The sequence below is a fragment of the Oncorhynchus mykiss genome, chromosome 28 (assembly GCF_013265735.2).
Source record: "Oncorhynchus mykiss isolate Arlee chromosome 28, USDA_OmykA_1.1, whole genome shotgun sequence".
In the NCBI taxonomy this organism is placed as follows: domain Eukaryota; kingdom Metazoa; phylum Chordata; class Actinopteri; order Salmoniformes; family Salmonidae; genus Oncorhynchus; species Oncorhynchus mykiss.
The window spans coordinates 41,704,743-41,731,898 of NC_048592.1; the positions used below are offsets into that span (position 1 = coordinate 41,704,743).

The 27,156-nt window shown below is 46.0% G+C and overlaps 1 protein-coding gene across 2 annotated transcripts; it reads left to right on the forward strand.

The window, feature by feature from the left end:
* Positions 1–404: 404 nt before the first annotated feature.
* Positions 405–26,559, forward strand: LOC110508264 (E3 ubiquitin-protein ligase RING2). Of its 2 annotated transcripts, none has more exons than XM_036966723.1 (8): positions 405–544; positions 1,932–2,027; positions 9,313–9,473; positions 17,783–17,998; positions 18,270–18,369; positions 20,103–20,278; positions 21,932–22,121; positions 26,202–26,559. In XM_036966723.1, exons 2-8 carry the CDS (start codon positions 1,941–1,943, stop codon positions 26,301–26,303), a joined length of 1,032 nt encoding a protein of 343 aa, XP_036822618.1. In that variant the 5' UTR covers positions 405–544; positions 1,932–1,940; the 3' UTR covers positions 26,304–26,559. The 2 variants fall into 2 exon arrangements, with proteins under 2 accessions (XP_036822618.1, XP_036822617.1); XM_036966722.1 differs by having other exon boundaries at positions 406–544; positions 20,100–20,278; positions 26,202–26,558.
* Positions 26,560–27,156: the final 597 nt, after the last annotated feature.

A 27,156-nucleotide genomic window follows, 5' to 3' on the forward strand; every position in this document is an offset into this window, starting at 1 on the left:
TCTGTCGCAAATGATTTGGAAACCTAGCTAATGAAAATAAATATATTCAAAAATAGAAGGCAATCTGGAGCTTCAACTGGGACAATTCCAGCAAAGGATAAATCGGATATGCTGTGAACAACAGGCAAAACTCCGATATAAAGTATTTGTTCTCAAAGTTGCCAGGATATCACGTGTCCTACTTATATCGGTACACTTGTAACAACCTAAGCATAACGAAACGTATATTTGATCAAATAAGCCCGTACATTATTTTGTCGATAAAACTCGGTGCTCTCTCATTGACCTCCATACAAAAACGAATCGCTTGATGAGCGGAAAGAAGAAAAAAAAAGTCGCCTGCTGGAGAAGACAGATTTTGTAGCCCAGCTATCCCTCTCGTTTCGCGGAACAAGAATTCGAGGGGCAAATTTTATGATTATTTTTTGTTGGCCAGTTTGCCTACATTTCCCGAAACCCACTGCGAAGGCAAAAACATCCGCCATATTGAAATCGCCAGAACGGGAACGCGCTGGCTGCATAGTCTGTATCCACAACACAGCATGTAAGTACATAAACAAAACACGTTTCGGTGATATTTGATTGTTTTTTTTCAGCTTCATAGCTAGACGACCACAGTAACGATAAAACGGGTGAATTAGCTAATGGTACATCTGAAGAATAGATCGTATATCAGTGCATCGTTGATTGGTGGTGAGGCTCCGTTGTAGCTACTGTAGCTAACCTTTAGTTAGCCGGATAACCTGTCTTTATGTTGGGGGGGGGGGGGGGTTCTAGTGAGAGTGCAGAATAATATACATAAAACAACATATCTTGTTGCGCATAGGCATTATGCATAGATATGATTAGAAGTAAAACAAAAATCAAAAGTTCAGGGCTATATAGTAGCTTTTTATCCAGGCGATTCTGTATGCGCACATCTGTAACGTTAGCAGCTATAATTCAACACAAAGACAAATGCTCTGCTAATGCTCTGCTAATGCTGTGCTAATGCTCTGCTAGCTCTGCTAATGCTCTGCTAATGCTCTGCTAGCTCTGCTAATGCTGTGCTAATGCTCTGCTAGCTCTGCTAATGCTCTGCTAATGCTCTGCTAATGCTGTGCTAATGCTCTGCTAGCTCTGCTAATGCTCTGCTAATGCTCTGCTAGCTCTGCTAATGCTGTGCTAATGCTGTGCTAATGCTGTGCTAATGCTGTGCTAGCAAGCTAATATTGTAATGTTCCACTGTCTGGGACATACAACTGGATATATAAAATACATTCATTTTTAAGACCGTTGCCTCCCAAAATAGATTAAAGTATTCATTGGTATGATTGTACTCCGGGTTGCTAGCTAATTTAATATGCTTTTGGAGGCAAAAAAATAAATATATATATGGATATATATAGATATGAATCCTAGCTAACTGTCAAACCAGATGCTGTCGAAGGGAAATTCCATGGTAACAGAGTGATGCTGAGACTCAGATTTTTCTCTTTAAAAGGGTATGTCAAACTCAAACCAATGATGGCAAATTTAAGCCAAAGCCTAAGCACAACTCATTGTACATTGACCTCTTTTTAAAAATTTCCACAGAAAATTTAACAAAATCACATTTCACGAACAGTGCAGATCCAATGTTTGGTAACATAAATAATGAGAGTTTATGCTGTTGGTTCCGTCATTCTGTTATCAAACTTTGCATCTGCAACAAAACAGGGATTTGACATCACTGCAATGTTTAAGTTATTTTTGTTTTCCAGTCCCCGGATGATCTAATTTACCTATCTTATCTGGCTTCTCTGTTTCTCTTTTCTGCACATGAAATCAAAACATTTAGTTAAACAGTGCTGACCAAAAGTAAGCGTCTGTAAGAGGGACGGGGAGAGAGAGAGAGAGACGGATGTGTTTTTGATCCATTTTAATTATGATAATGTTTTTTTTAATTCCAGATTGGGACTATGACGCAGACAGTGCAGACGAACGGGGTGCAACCCCTCAGTAAGACCTGGGAACTCAGTCTGTATGAGTTACAGAGGACTCCACAGGTAGGGACCACATTTAATGTAACACCTCAGTCTGTATGAGTTACAGAGGACTCCACAGGTAGGGACCACATTTAATGTAACACCTCAGTCTGTATGAGTTACAGAGGACTCCACGGGTAGGGACCACATTTAATGTTAACACCTCAGTCTGTATGAGTTACAGAGGACTCCACAGGTAGGGACCACATTTAATGTAACACCTCAGTCTGTATGAGCTACAGAGGATTCCACAGGTAGGGACCACATTTAATGTAACACCTCAGTCTGTATGAGTTACAGAGGATTCCACAGGTAGGGACCACATTTAATGTAACACCTCAGTCTGTATGAGCTACAGAGGACTCCACAGGTAGGGACCACATTTAATGTAACACCTCAGTCTGTATGAGCTACAGAGGACTCCACAGGTAGGGACCACATTTAATGTAACACCTCAGTCTGTATGAGTTACAGAGGATTCCACAGGTAGGGACCACATTTAATGTAACACCTCAGTCTGTATGAGCTACAGAGGACTCCACAGGTAGGGACCACATTTAATGTAACACCTCAGTCTGTATGAGCTACAGAGGATTCCACAGGTAGTTATGAACTTTAAACTAAAGTTCATAATGTAGATGTGAGAGTTTGTCACAGATCAGGGTTCATACAGTGCATTCGGAAAGTATTCAGACCCCTTGACTTTTTCCACATTTAGTTATGTTACAGCCCTATTATAAAATGTATATACATTTTTTACGTCCCTCATCAATCTACCCACAATACCCCATAATGACATCACAATACCCCATAATGACATCACAATACCCCATAATGACATCACAATACCCCATAATGACAAAGCAACAACTGTTTTTTAGACATTTTTGCTAAGTATTCAAAATAAAAAAAAGAGATACTATGTATCAAACCCTTTACTTTGAGACTCGAAATTGAGCTCAGATGCATCCTGTTTCCATTGATGATCCTTGATGTTTCTACAACTTGGAGTCCACCTGTGGTAAGTTCAATTGATTGGGCATGATTTGGAAAAGGCACACATAAGGTCCCACAGTTGACAGTGCATGTCAGAGCAAAAACCAAGCCATGAGGTTGAAGGAATTGTCCATAGTGCTCCGAGACAGGATTGTGTCTGGGGAAGGGTACCAAAAAAAATGTCTGCAGCATTGAAGGTTCCCAAGAACACAGCGGCCTCCATCATTCTTAAATGGAAGAAGTTTGGAGCCACCAAGACTCTTCCTATAGCTGTCTACCCGGCTAAACAGAGCAATAGAAGGGCCGTTGTCAGGGAGGTGACCAAGAACCCGAGGTGACCAAGAGTTTCTCTGTGGAGATGGTTGTCCTTGTGGAAGATTCTCCCATCTCTGCAGCACTCCACCAACCAGGCATTCATGGTAAAGTGGCCAGACGGAAGCCACTCTTCAGTAAAAGGCACATGACAGTCCACTTGGAGTTTGCCAAAAGGCACCTAAAGGACTCTGACCATGAGATACAAGATTCTCTGGTCTGTTGAAACCAAGATTGAACTCTTTGCCCTGAATGTCACGCGTCACATCTGTAGGAAACCTGGCACCTTCCCTCCGGTGAAGCATGGTGGTGGCAGCATCATGCTGTGGGTGTGTTTTTCAGAGGCAGGGACTGGGAGACTAGTCAGGATCGAGGGAAAGATGAACAGAGCAATGTACAGAGAGATCCTTGATGAAAACCTGCTCCAATGCGCTCAGACTGGGGCGAAGGTTCACCTTCTAACAGGTCAACGACCCTAAGCACACATCCAAGACAACGCAGGAGTGGCTTCGGGACTAGTTTCTGAATGATTTTGAGTGGCCCAGTCAGGGCCCGGACCTGAACCCAATCGAACATCTCTGGAGAGACCTGAAAATAGCGACGCTCCCGATCCAACCTGACAGAGCTTGAGTGGATCTGCAGAGAAACTCCCCGAATACAGGTGTACCAAGCTTGTCGCGTCGTACCAAAGAAGACCGAGACTGTAATCACTGCCAAAGATGCTTCAACAAAGTACTCAGTAAAGGGTCTGAATACTTATATAAATGTTATTTCAGTTTATAAATCTTTAATACGTTTGCACATTTTTTTTCTAATAACCTGTTTTTTCTTTGTCATTATGGGTTATTGTGTATAGAGTGATGCAGGGGGGGGTGCAATTTAATCAATTTTAGAATAAGGCTGTTACTCTAACTAAATGTGTCTAACAAAATGTAACAATGTGGAACAAGTCAATGGGTCTGGATACTTCCCGAGGTAGGCCTGGGGCGGTAATACGGTCTAACCATCGGTAGGCCTGGGGCGGTAATACGGTCTAATCAGCGGTAGGGTGGTAATACCGTCTAACCAGCGGTAGGGTGGTAATACGGTCTAACCAGCGGTAGGGTGGTAATACGGTCTAATCAGCGGTAGGGCGGTAATACAGTCTAATCAGCGGTAGGGCGGTAATACGGTCTAATCATCGGTCGGGCGGTAATACGGTCTAACCAGCGGTAGGGTGGTAATACGGTCTAATCAGTGGTAGGGTGGTAATACGGTCTAACCAGCGGTAGGGTGGTAATACGGTCTAACCAGCGGTAGGGTGGTAATACGGTCTAACCAGTGGTAGGGTGGTAATACGGTCTAACCAGCGGTAGGGCGGTAATACGGTCTAACCAGCGGTAGGGTGGTAATACGGTCTAATCAGCGGTAGGGTGGTAATACGGTCTAACCAGCGGTAGGGTGGTAATACGGTCTAACCAGCGGTAGGGTGGTAATACTGTCTAACCAGCGGTAGGGTGGTAATACGGTCTAACCAGCGGTAGGGTGGTAATACTGTCTAACCAGCGGTAGGGTGGTAATACGGTCTAACCAGCGGTAGGGTGGTAATACGGTCTAACCAGCGGTAGGGTGGTAATACGGTCTAACCAGTGGTAGGGTGGTAATACGGTCTAACCAGCGGTAGGGTGGTAATACGGTCTAACCAGTGGTAGGGTGGTAATACGGTCTAACCAGCGGTAGGGTGGTAATACGGTCTAACCAGCGGTAGGGTGGTAATACGGTCTAACCAGCGGTAGGGTGGTAATACGGTCTAATCAGCGGTAGGGTGGTAATACGGTCTAACCAGCGGTAGGGTGGTAATACTGTCTAACCAGCGGTAGGGTGGTAATACGGTCTAACCAGTGGTAGGGCGGTAATACGGTCTAACCAGTGGTAGGGTGGTAATACTGTCTAACCAGCGGTAGGGTGGTAATACGGTCTAACCAGCGGTAGGGTGGTAATACTGTCTAACCAGCGGTAGGGTGGTAATACGGTCTAACCAGCGGTAGGGTGGTAATACGGTCTAACCAGCGGTAGGGTGGTAATACGGTCTAACCAGCAGTAGGGTGGTAATACGGTCTAACCAGCGGTAGGGTGGTAATACTGTCTAACCAGCGGTAGGGTGGTAATACGGTCTAATCAGTGGTAGGGTGGTAATACTGTCTAACCAGCGGTAGGGTGGTAATACGGTCTAATCAGTGGTAGGGTGGTAATACTGTCTAACCAGCGGTAGGGTGGTAATACGGTCTAACCAGCGGTAGGGTGGTAATACGGTCTAATCAGCGGTATGGTGGTAATACGGTCTAACCAGCGGTAGGGTGGTAATACTGTCTAACCAGCGGTAGGGTGGTATTACTGTCTAATCAGCGGTAGGGTGGTAATACTGTCTAATCAGCGGTAGGGTGGTAATACGGTCTAACCAGCGGTAGGGTGGTAATACTGTCTAATCAGCGGTAGGGTGGTAATACGGTCTAATCAGCGGTAGGGTGGTAATACGGTCTAACCAGCGGTAGGGTGGTAATACGGTCTAACCAGCGGTAGGGTGGTAATACGGTCTAATCAGCGGTAGGGTGGTAATACGGTCTAACCAGCGGTAGGGTGGTAATACGGTCTAATCAGTGGTAGGGTGGTAATACTGTCTAACCAGCGGTAGGGTGGTAATACTGTCTAATCAGTGGTAGGGTGGTAATACGGTCTAACCAGCGGTAGGGTGGTAATACTGTCTAATCAGTGGTATGGTGGTAATACGGTCTAACCAGCGGTAGGGTGGTAATACGGTCTAACCAGCGGTAGGGTGGTAATACTGTCTAATCAGTGGTAGGGTGGTAATACTGTCTAACCAGCGGTAGGGCGGTAATACGGTCTAACCAGCGGTAGGGTGGTAATACAGTCTAATCAGTGGTAGGGTGGTAATACGGTCTAATCAGTGGTAGGGTGGTAATACGGTCTAATCAGTGGTAGGGCGGTAATACGGTCTAATCAGTGGTAGGGTGGTAATACTGTCTAACCAGCGGTAGGGTGGTAATACGGTCTAATCAGCGGTAGGGTGGTAATACGGTCTAACCAGCGGTAGGGTGGTAATACTGTCTAACCAGCGGTAGGGTGGTAATACGGTCTAATCAGCGGTAGGGTGGTAATACGGTCTAATCAGCGGTAGGGCTGGGGGCGGTAATACGTTTGTTCCCTGTAGGGGGGTCGGGGTCTCTTTGTTCCCTGTAGCAGGGTCGTGGTCTCTTTGTTCCCTGTAGCAGGGTCGTGGTCTCTTTGTTCCCTGTAGCAGGGTCGTGGTCTCTTTGTTCCCTGTAGCAGGGTTGTGGTCTCTTTGTTCCCTGTAGGGGGGTCGGGGTCTCTTTGTTCCCTGTAGCAGGGTCGTGGTCTCTTTGTTCCCTGTAGGGGGGTCGGGGTCTCTTTGTTCCCTGTAGCAGGGTCGTGGTCTCTTTGTTCCCTGTAGCAGGGTCGTGGTCTCTTTGTTCCCTGTAGCAGGGTCGTGGTCTCTTTGTTCCCTGTAGCAGGGTCGTGGTCTCTTTGTTCCCTGTAGCAGGGTCGTGGTCTCTTCGTTCCCTGTAGCAGGGTCGGGGTCTCTTCGTTCCCTGTAGCCGGGTCGGGGTCTCTTCGTTCCCTGTAGCAGGGTCGTGGTCTCTTCGTTCCCTGTAGCAGGGTCGTGGTCTCTTCGTTCCCTGTAGCAGGGTCGGGGTCTCTTCGTTCCCTGTAGCAGGGTCGGGGTCTCTTCGTTCCCTGTAGCAGGGTCGGGGTCTCTTCGTTCCCTGTAGCAGGGTCGGGGTCTCTTCGTTCCCTGTAGGAGGGTCGGGGTCTGTTTGTTCCCTGTATAGCAGGGTCGTACAGTGCCTTGCGAAAGTATTCAGCCCCCTTGAACTTTGCGACCTTTTGCCACATTTCAGGCTTCAAACATAAAGATATAAAACTGTATTTTTTTGTGAAGAATCAACAACAAGTGGGACACAATCATGAAGTGGAACGACATTTATTGGATATTTAACAAATCAAAAACTGAAAAATTGGGCGTGCAAAATTATTCAGCCCCCTTAAGTTAATACTTTGTAGCGCCACCTTTTGCTGCGATTACAGCTGTAAGTCGCTTGGGGTATGTCTATCAGTTTTGCACATCGAGAGACTGACATTTTTTTCCATTCCTCCTTGCAAAACAGCTCGAGCTCAGTGAGGTTGGATGGAGAGCATTTGTGAACAGCAGTTTTCAGTTCTTTCCACAGATTCTCGATTGGATTCAGGTCTGGACTTTGACTTGGCCATTCTAACACCTGGATATGTTTATTTTTGAACCATTCCATTGTAGATTTTGCTTTATGTTTTGGATCATTGTCTTGTTGGAAGACAAATCTCCATCCCAGTCTCAGGTCTTTTGCAGACTCCATCAGGTTTTCTTCCAGAATGGTCCTGTATTTGGCTCCATCCATCTTCCCATCAATTTTAACCATCTTCCCTGTCCCTGCTGAAGAAAAGCAGGCCCAAACCATGATGCTGCCACCACCATGTTTGACAGTGGGGATGGTGTGTTCAGGGTGATGAGCTGTGTTGCTTTTACGCCCAACATAACGTTTTGCATTGTTGCCAAAAAGTTCAATTTTGGTTTCATCTGACCAGAGCACCTTCTTCCACATGTTTGGTGTGTCTCCCAGGTGGCTTGTGGCAAACTTTAAACAACACTTTTTATGGATATCTTTGAGAAATGGCTTTCTTCTTGCCACTCTTCCATAAAGGCCAGATTTGTGCAATATACAACTAATTGTTGTCCTATGGACAGAGTCTCCCACCTCAGCTGTAGATCTCTGCAGTTCATCCAGAGTGATCATGGGCCTCTTGGCTGCATCTCTGATCAGTCTTCTCCTTGTATGAGCTGAAAGTTTAGAGGGACGGCCAGGTCTTGGTAGATTTGCAGTGGTCTGATACTCCTTCCATTTCAATATTATCAGTTGCACAGTGCTCCTTGGGATGTTTAAAGCTTGGGAAATATTTTTGTATCCAAATCCGGCTTTAAACTTCTTCACAATAGTATCTCGGACCTGCCTGGTGTGTTCCTTGTTCTTCATGATGCTCTCTGCGCTTTTAACGGACCTCTGAGACTATCACAGTGAAGGTGCATATATACAGAGACTTGATTACACACAGGTGGATTGTATTTATCATCATTAGTCATTTAGGTCAACATTGGATCATTCAGAGATCCTCACTGAGCCTCTGGAGAGTTTGCTGCACTGAAAGTAAAGGGGCTGAATAATTTTGCACGCCCAATTTTTCAGTTTTTGATTTGTTAAAAAAGTTTGAAATATCCAATAAATGTCGTTCCACTTCATGATTGTGTCCCACTTTTTATATCTTTATGTTTGAAGCCTGAAATGTGGCAAAAGGTCGCAAAGTTCAAGGGGGCCAAATACTTTCGCAATGCACTGTAGTCTCTTTGTTCCCTCTAGGAGGGTCGTGGTCTGTTTGTTCCCTGTAGCAGAGTCGTGGTCTGTTTGTTCCCTGTAGGAGGGTCGTGGTCTGTTTGTTCCCTGTAGGAGGGTCGTGGTCTGTTTGTTCCCTGTAGGAGGGTCATGGGGTGTTTGTTCCCTGTAGCAGGGTCTTGGTCTGTTTGTTCCCTGTAGCAGGGTCTTGGTCTGTTTGTTCCCTGTAGCAGGGTCTTGGTCTGTTTGTTCCCTGTAGCAGGGTCTTGGTCTGTTTGTTCCCTGTAGCAGGGTCTTGGTCAGTTTGTTCCCTGTAGGAGGGTCGTGGTCTGTTTGTTCCCTGTAGCAGGGTCGTGGTCTGTTTGTTCCCTGTAGCAGGGTCGTGGTCTGTTTGTTCCCTGTAGCAGGGTCGTGGTCTGTTTGTTCCCTGTAGCAGGGTCGTATTCTGTTTGTCCCCTGTAGGAGGCCATCACAGATGGGCTGGAAATAGCCGTGTCTCCCAGAAGCCTCCACAGTGAGCTGATGTGTCCCGTCTGTCATGGTCTGTTTGTCCCCTGTAGGAGGCTATCACAGATGGGCTGGAGATAGCCGTGTCTCCCAGGAGCCTCCACAGTGAGCTGATGTGTCCCATCTGTCTGGATATGCTGAAGAACACCATGACAACCAAGGAATGTCTGCACCGTTTCTGTGCCGACTGCATCATCACCGCCCTCCGATCAGGGTTTGTACCCCTACCCTAAAGTAACCTACCCTATCCATCATCAACGCCCTCCGATCAGGGTATGTACCCCTACCCTAAAGTAACCTACCCTATCCATCATCAACGCCCTCCGATCAGGGTATGTACCCCTACCCTAAAGTAACCTACCCTACCCATCAACGCCCTCCGATCAGGGTATGTACCCCCTACCCCAACCTACCCTAAAGTAACCTATCCTACCCATCATCACCGCCCTCCGATCAGGGTATGTACCCCTACCCTAAAGTAACCTACCCTAAAGTAACCTATCCTACCCATCATCACCGCCCTCCGATCAGGGTATGTACCCCTACCCTAAAGTAACCTACCCTAAAGTAACCATACCTACCCATCATCACCACCCTCCGATCAGGGTATGTACCCCTACCCTAACCTACCCTAAAGTAACCATACCTACCCTACCCATCATCACCGCCCTCCGATCAGGGTACGTACCCCTACCCTAAAGTAACCATACCTACCCATCATCACCGCCCTCCGATCAGGGTATGTACCCCTACCCTAAAGTAACCTACCCTAAAGTAACCATACCTACCCATCATCACCACCCTCCGATCAGGGTATGTACCCCTACCCTAACCTACCCTAAAGTAACCTACCCTAAAGTAACCAGAACTACCCTAAAGTTACCATACCTACCCATCATCACCACCCTCCGATCAGGGTATGTACCCCTACACTAAAGTAACCTACCCTAAAGTAACCTACCTTAAAGTAACCTACCCTAAAGTAACCACACCTACCCTAAAGTAACCTCACCCACCCTAAAGTAACCTCACCCACCCTAAAGTAACCTCACCCACCCTAAAGTAACCTACCCTAAAGTAACCTACCCTAAAGTATCCATACCTACCCATCATCACTGCCCTCAGATCAGGGTATGTTATGATTATGTTGTGTAGTCTACCCCTCACCACCACCACATGCTACTGTTGACACCACCACCACCACACATGCTACTGTTGACACACCACCACCACCACATGCTACTGTTGACACCACCACCACCACATGCTACTGTTGACACACCACCACCACCACATGCTACTGTTGACACCACCACCACCACCACATGCTACTGTTGACACAACACCACCACCACATGCTACTGTTGACACAACACCACCACCACATGCTACTGTTGACACCACCACCACCACCACATGCTACTGTTGACACCACCACCACCACCACATGCTACTGTTGACACCACCACCACATGCTACTGTTGACACCACCACCACATGCTACTGTTGACACCACCACCACCACCACCACCACATGCTACTGTTGACACAACACCACCACCACCACCACATGCTACTGTTGACACAACACCACCACCACCACATGCTACTGTTGACACCACCACCACCACATGCTACTGTTGACACCACCACCACCACCACCACATGCTACTGTTGACACCACCACCACCACCACATGCTACTGTTGACACACCACCACCACCACATGCTACTGTTGACACAACACCACCACCACATGCTACTGTTGACACCACCACCACATGCTACTGTTGACACAACACCACCACCACATGCTACTGTTGACACACCACTACCACCACATGCTACTGTTGACACAACACCACCACCACATGCTACAGTTGACACAACACCACCACCACATGCTACTGTTGACACAACACCACCACCACATGCTACTGTTGACACAACACCACCACCACCACAAGCTACTGTTGACACAACACCACCACCACCACAAGCTACTGTTGACACACCACCACCACCACCACATGCTACTGTTGACACAACACCACCACCACCACATGCTACTGTTGACACAACACCACCACCACCACATGCTACTGTTGACACAACACCACCACCACCACATGCTACTGTTGACACAACACCACCACCACCACATGCTACTGTTGACACAACACCACATGCTACTGTTGACACCACCACCACATGCTACTGTTGACACAACACCACCACCACATTCTACTGTTGACACAACACCACCACCACATGCTACTGTTGACACACCACCACCACCACCACATGCTACTGTTGACACAACACCTCCACCACATGCTACTGTTGACACCACCACCACATGCTACTGTTGACACAACACCACCACCACATGCTACTGTTGACACCACCACCACATGCTACTGTTGACACACCACCACCACCACATGCTACTGTTGACACCACCACCACCGCCACATGCTACTGTTGACACACCACCACATGCTACTGTTGACACACCACCACCACCACCACATGCTACTGTTGACACCACCACCACATGCTACTGTTGACACCACCACCACATGCTGCTGTTGACACCACCACCACATGCTACTGTTGACACAACACCACCACCACATGCTGCTGTTGACACCACCACCACATGCTACTGTTGACACAACACCACCACCACATGCTACTGTTGACACAACACCACCACCACCACATGCTACTGTTGACACAACACCACCACCACCACATGCTACTGTTGACACAACACCACCACCACCACATGCTACTGTTGACACACCACCACCACCACCACATGCTACTGTTGACACAACATCACCACCACCACATGCTACTGTTGACACAACATCACCACCACCACATGCTACTGTTGACACAACACCACCACCACCACATGCTACTGTTGACACAACACCACCACCACCACATGCTACTGTTGACACAACACCACCACCACCACATGCTACTGTTGACACAACACCACATGCTACTGTTGACACCACCACCACCACCACCACATGCTACTGTTGACACAACACCACCACCACCACATGCTACTGTTGACACAACACCACCACCACCACATGCTACTGTTGACACAACACCACCACCACCACATGCTACTGTTGACACAACACCACCACCACCACATGCTACTGTTGACACAACACCACCACCACCACCACTTGCTACTGTTGACACAACACTACCACCACCACCACATGCTACTGTTGACACCACCACCACCACCACATGCTACTGTTGACACCACCACCACATGCTACTGTTGACACCACCACCACATGCTACTGTTGACACCACCACCACATGCTACTGTTGACACCACCACCACCACCACATGCTACTGTTGACACCACCACCACCACCACATGCTACTGTTGACACACCACCACCACCACATGCTACTGTTGACACACCACCACCACCACATGCTACTGTTGACACACCACCACCACCACATGCTACTGTTGACACAACACCACCACCACATGCTACTGTTGACACAACACCACCACCACATGCTACTGTTGACACAACACCACCACCACATGCTACTGTTGACACAACACCACCACCACATGCTACTGTTGACACCACCACCACCACCACATGCTACTGTTGACACCACCACCACCACCACATGCTACTGTTGACACCACCACCACATGCTACTGTTGACACCACCACCACATGCTACTGTTGACACCACCACCACCACCACATGCTACTGTTGACACAACACCACCACCACCACATGCTACTGTTGACACCACCACCACCACATGCTACTGTTGACACCACCACCACCACATGCTACTGTTGACACCACCACCACCACATGCTACTGTTGACACCACCACCACCACCACCACATGCTACTGTTGACACCACCACCACCACCACATGCTACTGTTGACACCACCACCACCACCACATGCTACTGTTCACACAACACCACCACCACATGCTACTGTTGACACCACCACCACATGCTACTGTTGACACAACACCACCACCACATGCTACTTTTGACACACCACTTCCACCACATGCTACTGTTGACACAACACCACCACCACATGCTACAGTTGACACAACACCACCACCACATGCTACTGTTGACACAACACCACCACCACATGCTACTGTTGACACAACACCACCACCACCACATGCTACTGTTGACACAACACCACCACCACCACAAGCTACTGTTGACACACCACCACCACCACCACATGCTACTGTTGACACAACACCACCACCACCACATGCTACTGTTGACACAACACCACCACCACCACATGCTACTGTTGACACAACACCACCACCACCACATGCTACTGTTGACACAACACCACCACCACCACATGCTACTGTTGACACAACACCACCACCACCACATGCTACTGTTGACACAACACCACCACCACCACATGCTACTGTTGACACAACACCACCACCACCACATGCTACTGTTGACACCACCACCACCACAACATGCTACTGTTGACACACCACCACCACCACCACATGCTACTGTTGACACACCACCACCACCACCACATGCTACTGTTGACACACCACCACCACATGCTACTGTTGACACACCAACACCACCACCACATGCTACTGTTGACACAACACCACCACCACATGCTACTGTTGACACAACACCACCACCACCACATGCTACTGTTGACACACCACCACCACCACCACCACATGCTACTGTTGACACACCACCACCACCACCACATGCTACTGTTGACACACCACCACCACCACCACATGCTACTGTTGACACCACCACCACCACCACATGCTACTGTTGACACCACCACCACCACAACATGCTACTGTTGACACACCACCACCACCACCACATGCTACTGTTGACACACCACCACCACCACCACATGCTACTGTTGACACACCACCACCACATGCTACTGTTGACACACCAACACCACCACCACATGCTACTGTTGACACAACACCACCACCACATGCTACTGTTGACACAACACCACCACCACCACATGCTACTGTTGACACACCACCACCACCACCACATGCTACTGTTGACACACCACCACCACCACCACATGCTACTGTTGACACACCACCACCACCACCACATGCTACTGTTGACACCACCACCACCACCACATGCTACTGTTGACACAACACCTCCACCACATGCTACTGTTGACACCACCACCACATGCTACTGTTGACACCACCACCACATGCTACTGTTGACACAACACCACCACCACCACATGCTACTGTTGACACAACACCACCACCACCACATGCTACTGTTGACACAACACCACCACCACCACATGCTACTGTTGACACAACACCACCACCACCACATGCTACTGTTGACACCACAACACCACCACCACATGCTACTGTTGACACAACACCACCACCACCACATGCTACTGTTGACCCACCACCACCATATGCTACTGTTGACACACCACCACCACATGCTACTGTTGACACCACCACCACATGCTACTGTTGACACAACACCACCACCACATTCTACTGTTGACACAACACCACCACCACATGCTACTGTTGACACACCACCACCACCACCACATGCTACTGTTGACACAACACCTCCACCACATGCTACTGTTGACACCACCACCACATGCTACTGTTGACACAACACCACCACCACATGCTACTGTTGACACCACCACCACATGCTACTGTTGACACACCACCACCACCACATGCTACTGTTGACACCACCACCACCGCCACATGCTACTGTTGACACAACACCACCACCACATACTACTGTTGACACACCACCACCACCACATGCTACTGTTGACACACCACCACCACCACCACATGCTACTGTTGACACCACCACCACATGCTACTGTTGACACCACCACCACATGCTGCTGTTGACACCACCACCACATGCTACTGTTGACACAACACCACCACCACATGCTACTGTTGACACAACACCACCACCACCACATGCTACTGTTGACACAACACCACCACCACCACATGCTACTGTTGACACAACACCACCACCACCACATGCTACTGTTGACACACCACCACCACCACCACATGCTACTGTTGACACAACATCACCACCACCACATGCTACTGTTGACACAACATCACCACCACCACATGCTACTGTTGACACAACACCACCACCACCACATGCTACTGTTGACACAACACCACCACCACCACATGCTACTGTTGACACAACACCACCACCACCACATGCTACTGTTGACACAACACCACATGCTACTGTTGACACCACCACCACCACCACCACATGCTACTGTTGACACAACACCACCACCACCACATGCTACTGTTGACACAACACCACCACCACCACATGCTACTGTTGACACAACACCACCACCACCACATGCTACTGTTGACACAACACCACCACCACCACCACTTGCTACTGTTGACACAACACTACCACCACCACCACATGCTACTGTTGACACCACCACCACATGCTACTTTTGACACAACACCACCACCACATGCTACTGTTGACACCACCACCACATGCTACTGTTGACACAACACCACCACCACCAAATGCTACTGTTGACCCACCACCACATGCTACTGTTGACACAACACCACCACCACATGCTACTGTTGACCCACCACCACCACATGCTACTGTTGACACACCACCACCACATGCTACTGTTGACACACCACCACCACATGCTACTGTTGACACCACCACCACATGCTACTGTTGACACCACCACCACATGCTACTGTTGACACAACACCACCACCACATTCTACTGTTGACACAACACCACCACCACATGCTACTGTTGACACACCACCACCACCACCACATGCTACTGTTGACACAACACCTCCACCACATGCTACTGTTGACACCACCACCACATGCTACTGTTGACACAACACCACCACCACATGCTACTGTTGACACCACCACCACATGCTACTGTTGACACACCACCACCACCACATGCTACTGTTGACACCACCACCACATGCTACTGTTGACACACCACCACCACCACATGCTACTGTTGACACACCACCACCACCACATGCTACTGTTGACACACCACCACCACCACATGCTACTGTTGACACCACCACCACCACCACATGCTACTGTTGACACAACACCACCACCACATACTACTGTTGACACACCACCACCACCACATGCTACTGTTGACACACCACCACCACCACCACATGCTACTGTTGACACCACCACCACATTCTACTGTTGACACCACCACCACATGCTGCTGTTGACACCACCACCACATGCTACTGTTGACACAACACCACCACCACCACATGCTACTGTTGACACAACACCACCACCACCACATGCTACTGTTGACACAACACCACCACCACCACATGCTACTGTTGACACACCACCACCACCACCACATGCTACTGTTGACACAACACCACCACCACCACATGCTACTGTTGACACACCACAACCACCACCACATGCTACTGTTGACACAACATCACCACCACCACATGCTACTGTTGACACATCACCACCACCACCACATGCTACTGTTGACACAACACCACCACCACCACATGCTACTGTTGACACACCACCACCACCACCACATGCTACTGTTGACACAACATCACCACCACCACATGCTACTGTTGACACAACATCACCACCACCACCACATGCTGCTGTTGACACCACCACCACATGCTACTGTTGACACACCACCACCACCACCACATGCTACTGTTGACACAACACCACCACCACCACATGCTACTGTTGACACAACACCACCACCACCACATGCTACTGTTGACACAACACCACCACCACCACATGCTACTGTTGACACCACCACCACATGCTACTGTTGACACCACCACCACATGCTACTGTTGACACCACCACCACATGCTACTGTTGACACCACCACCACATGCTACTGTTGACACCACCACCACATGCTACTGTTGACACCACCACCACATGCTACTGTTGACACCACCACCACATGCTACTGTTGACACCACCACCACATGCTACTGTTGACACCACCACCACATGCTACTGTTGACACCACCACCACATGCTACTGTTGACACAACACCACCACCACATGCTACTGTTGACACAACACCACCACCACCACATGCTACTGTTGACACAACAACACCACCACCACATGCTACTGTTGACACCACCACCACATGCTACTGTTGACACCACCACCACCACCACATGCTACTGTTGACTATCCCAGTTGTGGTGTATTGCAGTTGTCTATGTCTACTAACCATATCAAACGTCATGATCAACTGCTGATCACTTTAGGACACAGGACATCATTACCTCAGGTGAAGTTCTAACCTCTGTCTGTCTGTTCCCCCTAGCAACAAGGAATGCCCTACGTGCAGGAAGAAGCTGGTGTCTAAGCGGTCCCTGCGGCCGGACCCTAACTTTGATGCCCTCATCAGTAAGATCTACCCCAGCAGAGATGAGTACGAGGCCCACCAGGAGAGGGTTCTGGCCCGCATCTCCAAACACAACAACCAGCAGGCCCTGTCCCACAGCATCGAGGAGGGCCTCAAGATACAAGCCAAGAACAGGTACTGTACTCTGACTTCTGACCTTTAACTCCTGACCCCTAACCCTTAACCCACAGCATCGAGGAGGGCCTCAAGATACACCACCACCACCAGTGACTACACTGCTAATCTCATTGGAATAACATTTTCCCATTTAGGTGTCTTCTCACAAAGGTCAGAACAACTTACCCTATGATTTAAAACATGTTTCTAGAACTATGGTCAAATTGAATGTTACTTTATAAAATGGAATTTAAATCTGACCTCCTCCCACCACTGGGTGTCACTGCAGGCTGCAGCGAGGGAAGAAGCACCAGCTGGAAAACGGCAGCGGGGCGGAGGACAATGGTGACTCCTCCCACTGCAGCAATGCCTCCGTCCACTCCAACCAGGTATGAGCACTCCTTCATTCCTTCATCTGCCCCAGTCGTTCTGCCCCTGAACAAGGCAGTTAACCCACTGTTTCCCAGTAGGCCGTCATTGTAAATAAGAATTTGTTCTTAACTGACGTGCCTAGTTAAATAAAGGTTAAAGGAAATAAACAATACATTCCCATGTAGGGTTGCAGAATGCCAGTAACGTCCCCAGAATTCCCAGGTTTATCTGAAATCCTGGTTGGAAAATTCCTGGTATCAGGAAAAAGCAGGCAATATGGATTCCTCCAACCAGGATTGATTGAAAACCTGACTGGATTCGTACAATCATATTCCAATGTCTATCAAATACCCAAACAGTGAAGCGGAGTTGTGTTAGCAGGCCACTGACAGAATGTGTAAGGGTAGGATGTATGTGTCTGTATGAGACGTGTACAATGTCTATGACATGGGCAGCGTGCAGGGTAATAGTAATGTATTGTGTATATGGGATGGGTAATGTGCAGGGTGTTAGTAATGTATTGTGAATATGGGATGGGTAATAGTAATGTATTGTGTATATGGGATGGGTAATGTGCAGGGTGTTAGTAATGTATTGTGAATATGGGATGGGTAATAGTAATGTATTGTGTATATGGGATGGGTAATGTGCAGGGTAATAGTAATGTATTGTGTATATGGGATGGGTAATGTGCGGGGTAATAGTAATGTATTGTGTATATGGGATGGGTAATGTGCAGGGTGTTAGTAATGTATTGTGAATATGGGATGGGTAATAGTAATGTATTGTGTATATGGGATGGGTAATGTGCAGGGTAATAGTAATGTATTGTGTATATGGGATGGGTAATGTGCAGGGTGTTAGTAATGTATTGTGTATATGGGATGGGTAATGTGCAGGGTAATAGTAATGTATTGTGTATATGGGATGGGTAATAGTAATGTATTGTGTATATGGGATGGGTAATGTGCAGGGTAATAGTAATGTATTGTGTATATGGGATGGGTAATGTGCAGGGTAATAGTAATGTATTGTATACATGGGATGGGCAGCGTGCAGGGTAATAGTAATGTATTGTGTATATGGGATGGGTAATGTGCAGGGTGTTAGTAATGTATTGTGAATATGGGATGGGTAATGTGCAGGGTGTTAGTAATGTATTGTGAATATGGGATGGGTAATAGTAATGTATTGTGTATATGGGATGGGTAATGTGCAGGGTAATAGTAATGTATTGTGTATATGGGATGGGTAATGTGCAGGGTAATAGTAATGTATTGTGTATATGGGATGGGTAATGTGCAGGGTAATAGTAATGTATTGTGTATATGGGATGGGTAAAAGTAATGTATTGTGTATATGACATGGGCAGCGTGCAGGGTAATAGTCATGTATTGTGTATATGGGATGGGTAAAAGTAATGTATTGTGTATATGACATGGGCAGCGTGCAGGGTAATAGTCATGTATTGTGTATATGTTGCGTGTTATATACTTTTCATTTTCCATTTCAGATCTCTTCCTTTGTGAAGCGGGGGGTATAGATGTTTTGTTGTAACGTGGGGCTGTAAATGCATACAAATGTCCATTTGGTTGAGTAAATGACACCAGGAATATAACAGCAGGATATCCAGTCAGTGTGTCTTTCCTCGTTAAAGCATCTCATCACTTTAACATTTTATGCCCTGGGTTGTGTTCAGCGCATCTCCCCCCCCCCCCCCCAATTAAAATAATCCTCTCAATCAAAGCAGGAGGCGGGGCCAAGCATCAAGCGTACCAAGACGTCAGATGACTCTGGTCTGGACATGGACAACGCTACAGAGAACGGAGGGGGAGGGGACGTGGCCATGGACGGAGCCAGCGAGATAGAACTGGTGTTCTGTCCTCATCCTACGCTCATGGACAAGGAGGACACCGTGCAGACCAGGTGGGTCTCTGAGGCTGAGTGGGATACAGGATAGGTGGTTTGTTCCAGGTGCAGAATCTGCATTATGTACATTTTTGGGCGACCAAAAGTCTCAATGAAAGCAAGTCTGAGAAGCGGTAGATGTGTTCTATGTGCTCTATTTCTATGCTTCTCGTTAAATTTTGTATTTTGTCTGTTATTTTCGATTTTGTACACCAGCTTCAAACTGCTGAAAATGCAATATTTTAGCTTATGGAAAAGATATTTCACAGCAGTTTAGATGCTACAAACTGAAATGAGATTAACTATTAGAATTTTTAGCAACCAATTATTGGCAGAGCGATTTCTGTTTAGTGCACCTTTACATATTTAGAATGACTGAAGTAGTGTTGGTCTTCTAATCTGCGTAGGCCCGGGTGTTATAATCTGCGTAGGCCCGGGTGTTATAATCTGCGTAGGCCCGGGTGTTATAATCTGCGTAGGCCCGGGTGTTATAATCTGCGTAGGCCCGGGTGTTATAATCTGCGTAGGCCCAGGTGTTATAATCTGCGTAGGCCTGGGTCTTCTAATCTGCGTAGGCCTGGGTCTTCTAATCTGCGTAGGCCCGGGTGTTATAATCTGCGTAGGCCCGGGTGTTATAATCTGCGTAGGCCCGGGTGTTATAATCTGCGTAGGCCCGGGTCTTCTAATCTGCGTAGGCCTGGGTCTTCTAATCTGCGTAGGCCCGGGTGTTATAATCTGCGTAGGCCCGGGTGTTATAATCTGCGTAGGCCCGGGTGTTATAATCTGCGTAGGCCCGGGTGTTATAATCTGCGTAGGCCCGGGTGTTATAATCTGCGTAGGCCCGGGTGTTATAATCTGCGTAGGCCCGGGTCTTCTAATCTGCGTAGGCCCGGGTGTTATAATCTGCGTAGGCCCGGGTCTTCTAATCTGCGTAGGCCCGGGTCTTCTAATCTGCGTAGGCCTAGGTCTTCTAATCTGCGTAGGCCTAGGTCTTCTAATCTGCGTAGGCCTGGGTCTTCTAATCTGCGTAGGCCTGGGTCTTCCAATCTGCGTAGGCCTGTGTCTTCTAATCTGCGTAGGCCTGGGTCTTCTAATCTGCGTAGGCCTGGGTCTTCTAATCTGCGTAGGCCTGTCTCTTCTAATCTGCGTAGGCCTGGGTCTTCTAATCTGCGTAGGCCTGGGTCTTCTAATCTGCGTAGGCCCGGGTCTTCTAATCTGCGTAGGCCCGGGTCTTCTAATCTGCGTAGGCCTGGGTCTTCTAATCTGCGTAGGCCCGGGTCTTCTAATCTGCGTAGGCCTGGGTCTTCTAATCTGCGTAGGCCTGGGTCTTCTAATCTGCGTAGGCCTGGGTCTTCTAATCTGCGTAGGCCTGGGTCTTCTAATCTGCGTAGGCCTGGGTCTTCTAATCTGCGTAGGCCTGGGTCTTCTAATCTGCGTAGGCCCGGGTCTTCTAATCTGCGTAGGCCTGTGTCTTCTAATCTGCGTAGGCCTGTGTATTTGAATCCTATCTGAAAAACAGTGCGACTACTTGTGGATGTTTATATGGGGAAAGTTTCGATAGTGAAAGTGTATGTGTGTGTATATCTTTCTAGGCCTCAGGTAATGTGTTGTGCTATTGAGTTAGTGCCCAGTTTCATCATAAGGCTACTAATGCAACTCTGTGTGTGGTAGTGTTGAGTTTGTTCCCAGGTACATCAAGACGTCGGGTAACGCCACAGTGGACCACCTGTCTAAGTACCTGGCTGTGCGTCTGGCTCTGGAGGAACTGAGGAAGAACGGAGAGGCCAGCCCTGTCAATGTAGACGCTGCCTCAGAGAAACAATACACCATTTATATCCCTACAGCCAACGGCCAGTTCACGGTAATGATACAATATATTACTACAAATACTACGACAATACACCATTTATATCCCTACAGCCAACGGCCAGTTCATGGGTAATGATACGATATATTACTACTACTACAATGACGAGAAAACAATACCTTCAGACCATAAATAATTATTTTGCAATTAATGTCTATAGGCTACATGGAGGTTGTTCTTTATTTTAGGCCTTCTGGCAGTCCAAGCTTTAGCGGCTAACTTTACGCACGCCAAATAGCCAAACGATTTTGGGAACGGGCAGAAAACTATGCTTATACTATACACTAATACTTTACTATACTTATACTATACTAATACTATGCTAATACTATATCATACTAATACTATACTTAAACTATGCTAATACTATACCATACTTATGCTATTCTAATACTGTACGAATACTATTCTATGCTAATACTGTACTAATACTATTCTATGCTAATACTGTACTAATGCTATGCTAATACTATGCCATACTAATACTATGCTAATACTGCTAATACTATTCTATGCTGATACTATACTAATGCTATGCTAATACTATACCATACTAATACTATACTTATACTATGCTTATACCATACTAATACTATACTTATACTATGCTAATACTGTACTTATACTATGCTAATACTGTACCATACTAATACTATACTTGAACTATGCTAATACTGTACCATACTAATACTATACTTATACTATGCTAATACTGTACTAATACTATTCTATGCTAATACTGTACTAATACTATTCTATGCTAATACTATACTAATGCTATGCTAATACTATACCGTACTAATACTATACTTATAGTATGCTAATACTATGCTAATACTATTCTATGCTAATACTATACTAATGCTTTGCTAATACTATACCATGCTAATACTATACTTATACTATACTAATACTATACCATACAAATACTATACTTATACTATGCTAATACTATACAATGCTAATACTATACTAGTACTATACCATGCTAATACTATACCATACTTATACTATGCTAATAATATGCCATACTAATACTGTACCTATACTATGCTAATACTATGCCATACTAATACTATGCTAATACTATACCATACTAATACTATACTTATACTACGCTAATACTATACCATACTAATACTATACGTATAGTATGCTAATACTATTCTATGCTAATACTATACTAATGCTTTGCTAATACTATACCATGCTAATACTATACTTATACTATACTAATACTATACCATACCAATACTATGCCATACTAATACTATGCTTGTACCATGCTAATACTATGCCATACTAATACTATGCTAATACTAATACCATACTAATACTATACCATACTAATACTATACTTATACTATGCTGATACTGTACTAATACTATACTATACTTAAACTATGATAATACTGTACTAATACTATACCATACCAATACTATACGTATACTAATACTATACCATACTAATACTATACTTATACTAATACTGTACCATGCTAATACTATACTTATACTGTGCTAATACTATACTAATACTGTGCTAATACTATTCTATACTCATACTATGCTAATACTGTACCATACTAATACTATGCGAATACTATACCATACTAATACTATACTAATGCTATACCATACTAATACTATACTTATACTATGCTAATACTGTGATAATACTATTCTATACTAATACTATGCTAATACTATACCATACTAATACTATACTTATACTGTACTAATACTATGCCATGCTAATACTATACTTATACTGTACTAATACTATACCATGCTAATACTATACTTATACTATGCTAATAATATACCATACTAATACTATAATTATACTATACTAATACTGTACTAAAACTAATACTATACGTATACTATGCTAATACTGTACCATACTAATACTATACTTAAACTATGCTAATACTATACCATACTAATACTATACTTAAACTATGTTAATACTATACCATTCTAATACTATACTTAAACTATGCTAATACTATACCATACTAATACTATACTTATACCATGCTAATACTGTGCTAATACTATTCTATGCTAATACTATACTAATGCTATGCTAATACCATACTAATACCATGCTTACTATACTAATACCATGCTAATACTATACCTCGACTATCCTAATACTATACTTGTACTATACTAGTACTATGCTAATACCATACTTATGCTACTACTAATAATATTCTATACTAGAACTGTGCTAATACTATACGAATACCATGATATCACTATACTTATACTAATACTATGCTACTGCTATTCTAAACTAATACTGTACTGATACTTATACTGTACTAATAATGTACAAGTACTATTCTAGTAGTATGCTAATACTATACCACGCTATACCAATACTGTACCAGTGCTATACTAATACTACACTAACACTATACTAATGCTGCACTGATACTATTCTAATACCATACTAATACCAATATTATACTAAAACTACATTAATACTATACCATACCATACTACACCACACTAATACTATACTAATACTACACGATGCTATACTACACAAATGCTAGACTATACAGTACTATGCTAATACTATACTATGCTATACTGCACTAACACCATAATATGCTATGCTATACCACACAAATACATACTATACTACACTGATACTATACTACGCTAATACTATACTATATGGCCACTATACTAGTGCTATGCTATACTACACTTATACTATACTAATACCAATACTATACTAATATTATACTTATGCTATACTAATACCATATGAATACTTTACTATACTAATATGATACTAAACTCATACTATACTACTGCTATGTACTACTGTGTACTACTACACAAATACTATACAATTTCCATACTATACCAATACTATACTAATACCATGCGATGCCACACTAACACTATGCTAATACGATGCTAATACTATGCTAAATCTACGCTCATACTATACTAGTACTAATTCTATGCAAATTCTATACTACACCAGCACTACTAACACTATACTAACTCTATACTATAATAATTCTTTGCTATACTAATACTATACATGTACCATACTAATTTTATACTGTACTAGTGCTATACTAATTATATTCTAATGCTATACTAATACGGTACTAATTCTATACTAATACTCCACTAATACTATGCTATGGTAATTCTATACTATACTAATTATATACTATACTAACCCTCTAACAATACAATGCTGTGCTAATTCTATACTATACTAATTATATTCTAATGCTATACTAATTATATACTATACTAATACTCTACTGATACTCCGCTGTGCTAATTCTATACTATACTAATTCTGTACAAATTCTATGCTATAATTTTATACTATGCTAATTCGATATTAATACTATACTAATTATATAATCTACGAATACTATACTGTGCTAATGCTATGCTAAAGCTATGCTATGCTAATTCTAAACTAATACTATACTAATTATGTGCTATACTAATTCTGTACTATGCTAATTCTATACTAATTCTATACTATACTAATGCTATGCTTTTATTCTATACTATGCTAATTATATACTGTACTAATTCAATGTTATGCTAATTCTATACGATGCTATACTAATTAGACGGTCACAAGACGAATTTCAAATAGGCACACACACTAGTTGTCACCCAGGTGACCTTTAGCCTAGTGTTGCGTCTAATCACTGGTCACCCAGGTGACCTTTAGCCTAGTGTTGCGTCTAATCACTGGTCACCCAGGTGAGCTTTAGCCTAGTGTTGCGTCTAATCACTGGTCACCCAAGTGAGCTTTAGCCTAGTGTTGCGTCTAATCACTGGTCACCCAGGTGACCTTTAGCCTAGTGTTGCGTCTAATCACTGGTCACCCAGGTGACCTTTAGCCTAGTGTTGCGTCTAATCACTGGTCACCCAGGTGACCTTTAGCCTAGTGTTGCGTCTAATCACTGGTCACCCAGGTGAGCTTGTGTATATAATGCAACTAATAAAGTGTGGAAAGAATGTCTTCCTGAAAGACAATAAATCAGTCAATGCTCTCTGTCGGTCCTCTAGGTGCTGAACGGGTCTTTTTCTCTGGAGCTTGTCAGTGAGAAGTACTGGAAGGTGAACAAGCCCATGGAGCTGTACTTCGCCCCCACCAAGGAGCACAAGTAGACCGCCTGGAGTACACCTGGGGGGTAGACCGCCTGGAGTACACCTGGGGGGTAGACCGCCTGGAGTACACCTGGGGGGTAGACCGCCTGGAGTACACCTGGGGGGTAGACCGCCTGGAGTACACCTGGGGGGTAGACCGCCTGGAGTACACCTGGGGGGTAGACCGCCTGGAGTACACCTGGGGGGTAGACCGCCTGGAGTACACCTGGGGGGTAGACCGCCTGGAGTACACCTGGGGGGGTAGACCGCCTGGAGTACACCTGGGGGGGTAGACCGCCTGGAGTACGCCTGGGGGGGTAGACCGCCTGGAGTACGCCTGGGGGGGTAAACCGCCTGGAGTACGCCTGGGGGGGTAGACCGCCTGGAGTACGCCTGGGGGGGTAGACCGCCTGGAGTACGCCTGGGGGGGTAGACCGCCTGGAGTACGCCTGGGGGGGTAGACCGCCTGGAGTACGCCTGGGGGGGTAGACCGCCTGGAGTACACCTGGGGGGGTAGACCGCCTGGAGTACGCCTGGGGGGGTAGACCGCCTGGAGTACGCCTGGGGGGGTAGACCGCCTGGAGTACGCCTGGGGGGGTAGACCGCCTGGAGTACGCCTGGGGGGGTAGACCGCCTGGAGTACGCCTGGGGGGGTAGACCGCCTGGAGTACGCCTGGGGGGGTAGACCGCCTGGAGTACGCCGGGGGGGGGTAGACCGCCTGGAGTACGCCGGGGGGAGGTAGACCGAATGATACCGTATTCCCTATGTCCCTGGGTAGTGTCCCAGGGTAGTGTCCCAGGGTAGTGTCCCAGGGTAGTGTCAGGAGGGAATAGGTTTCCATTTGGATGAGACCTGCCAGGAGGACTAGGTGTC

Bases quoted from the DNA above. Each gene is read 5' to 3' on its own strand.
- LOC110508264 (XM_036966722.1), top strand. From the start codon at position 1,941: ATGACGCAGACAGTGCAGACGAACGGGGTGCAACCCCTCAGTAAGACC. The intron at 17,999-18,269 runs GTACTGTACTCT...GTGTCACTGCAG, and splicing joins AAGATACAAGCCAAGAACAG to GCTGCAGCGAGGGAAGAAGC. The intron at 22,122-26,201 runs GTAATGATACAA...TCGGTCCTCTAG, and splicing joins CAGCCAACGGCCAGTTCACG to GTGCTGAACGGGTCTTTTTC.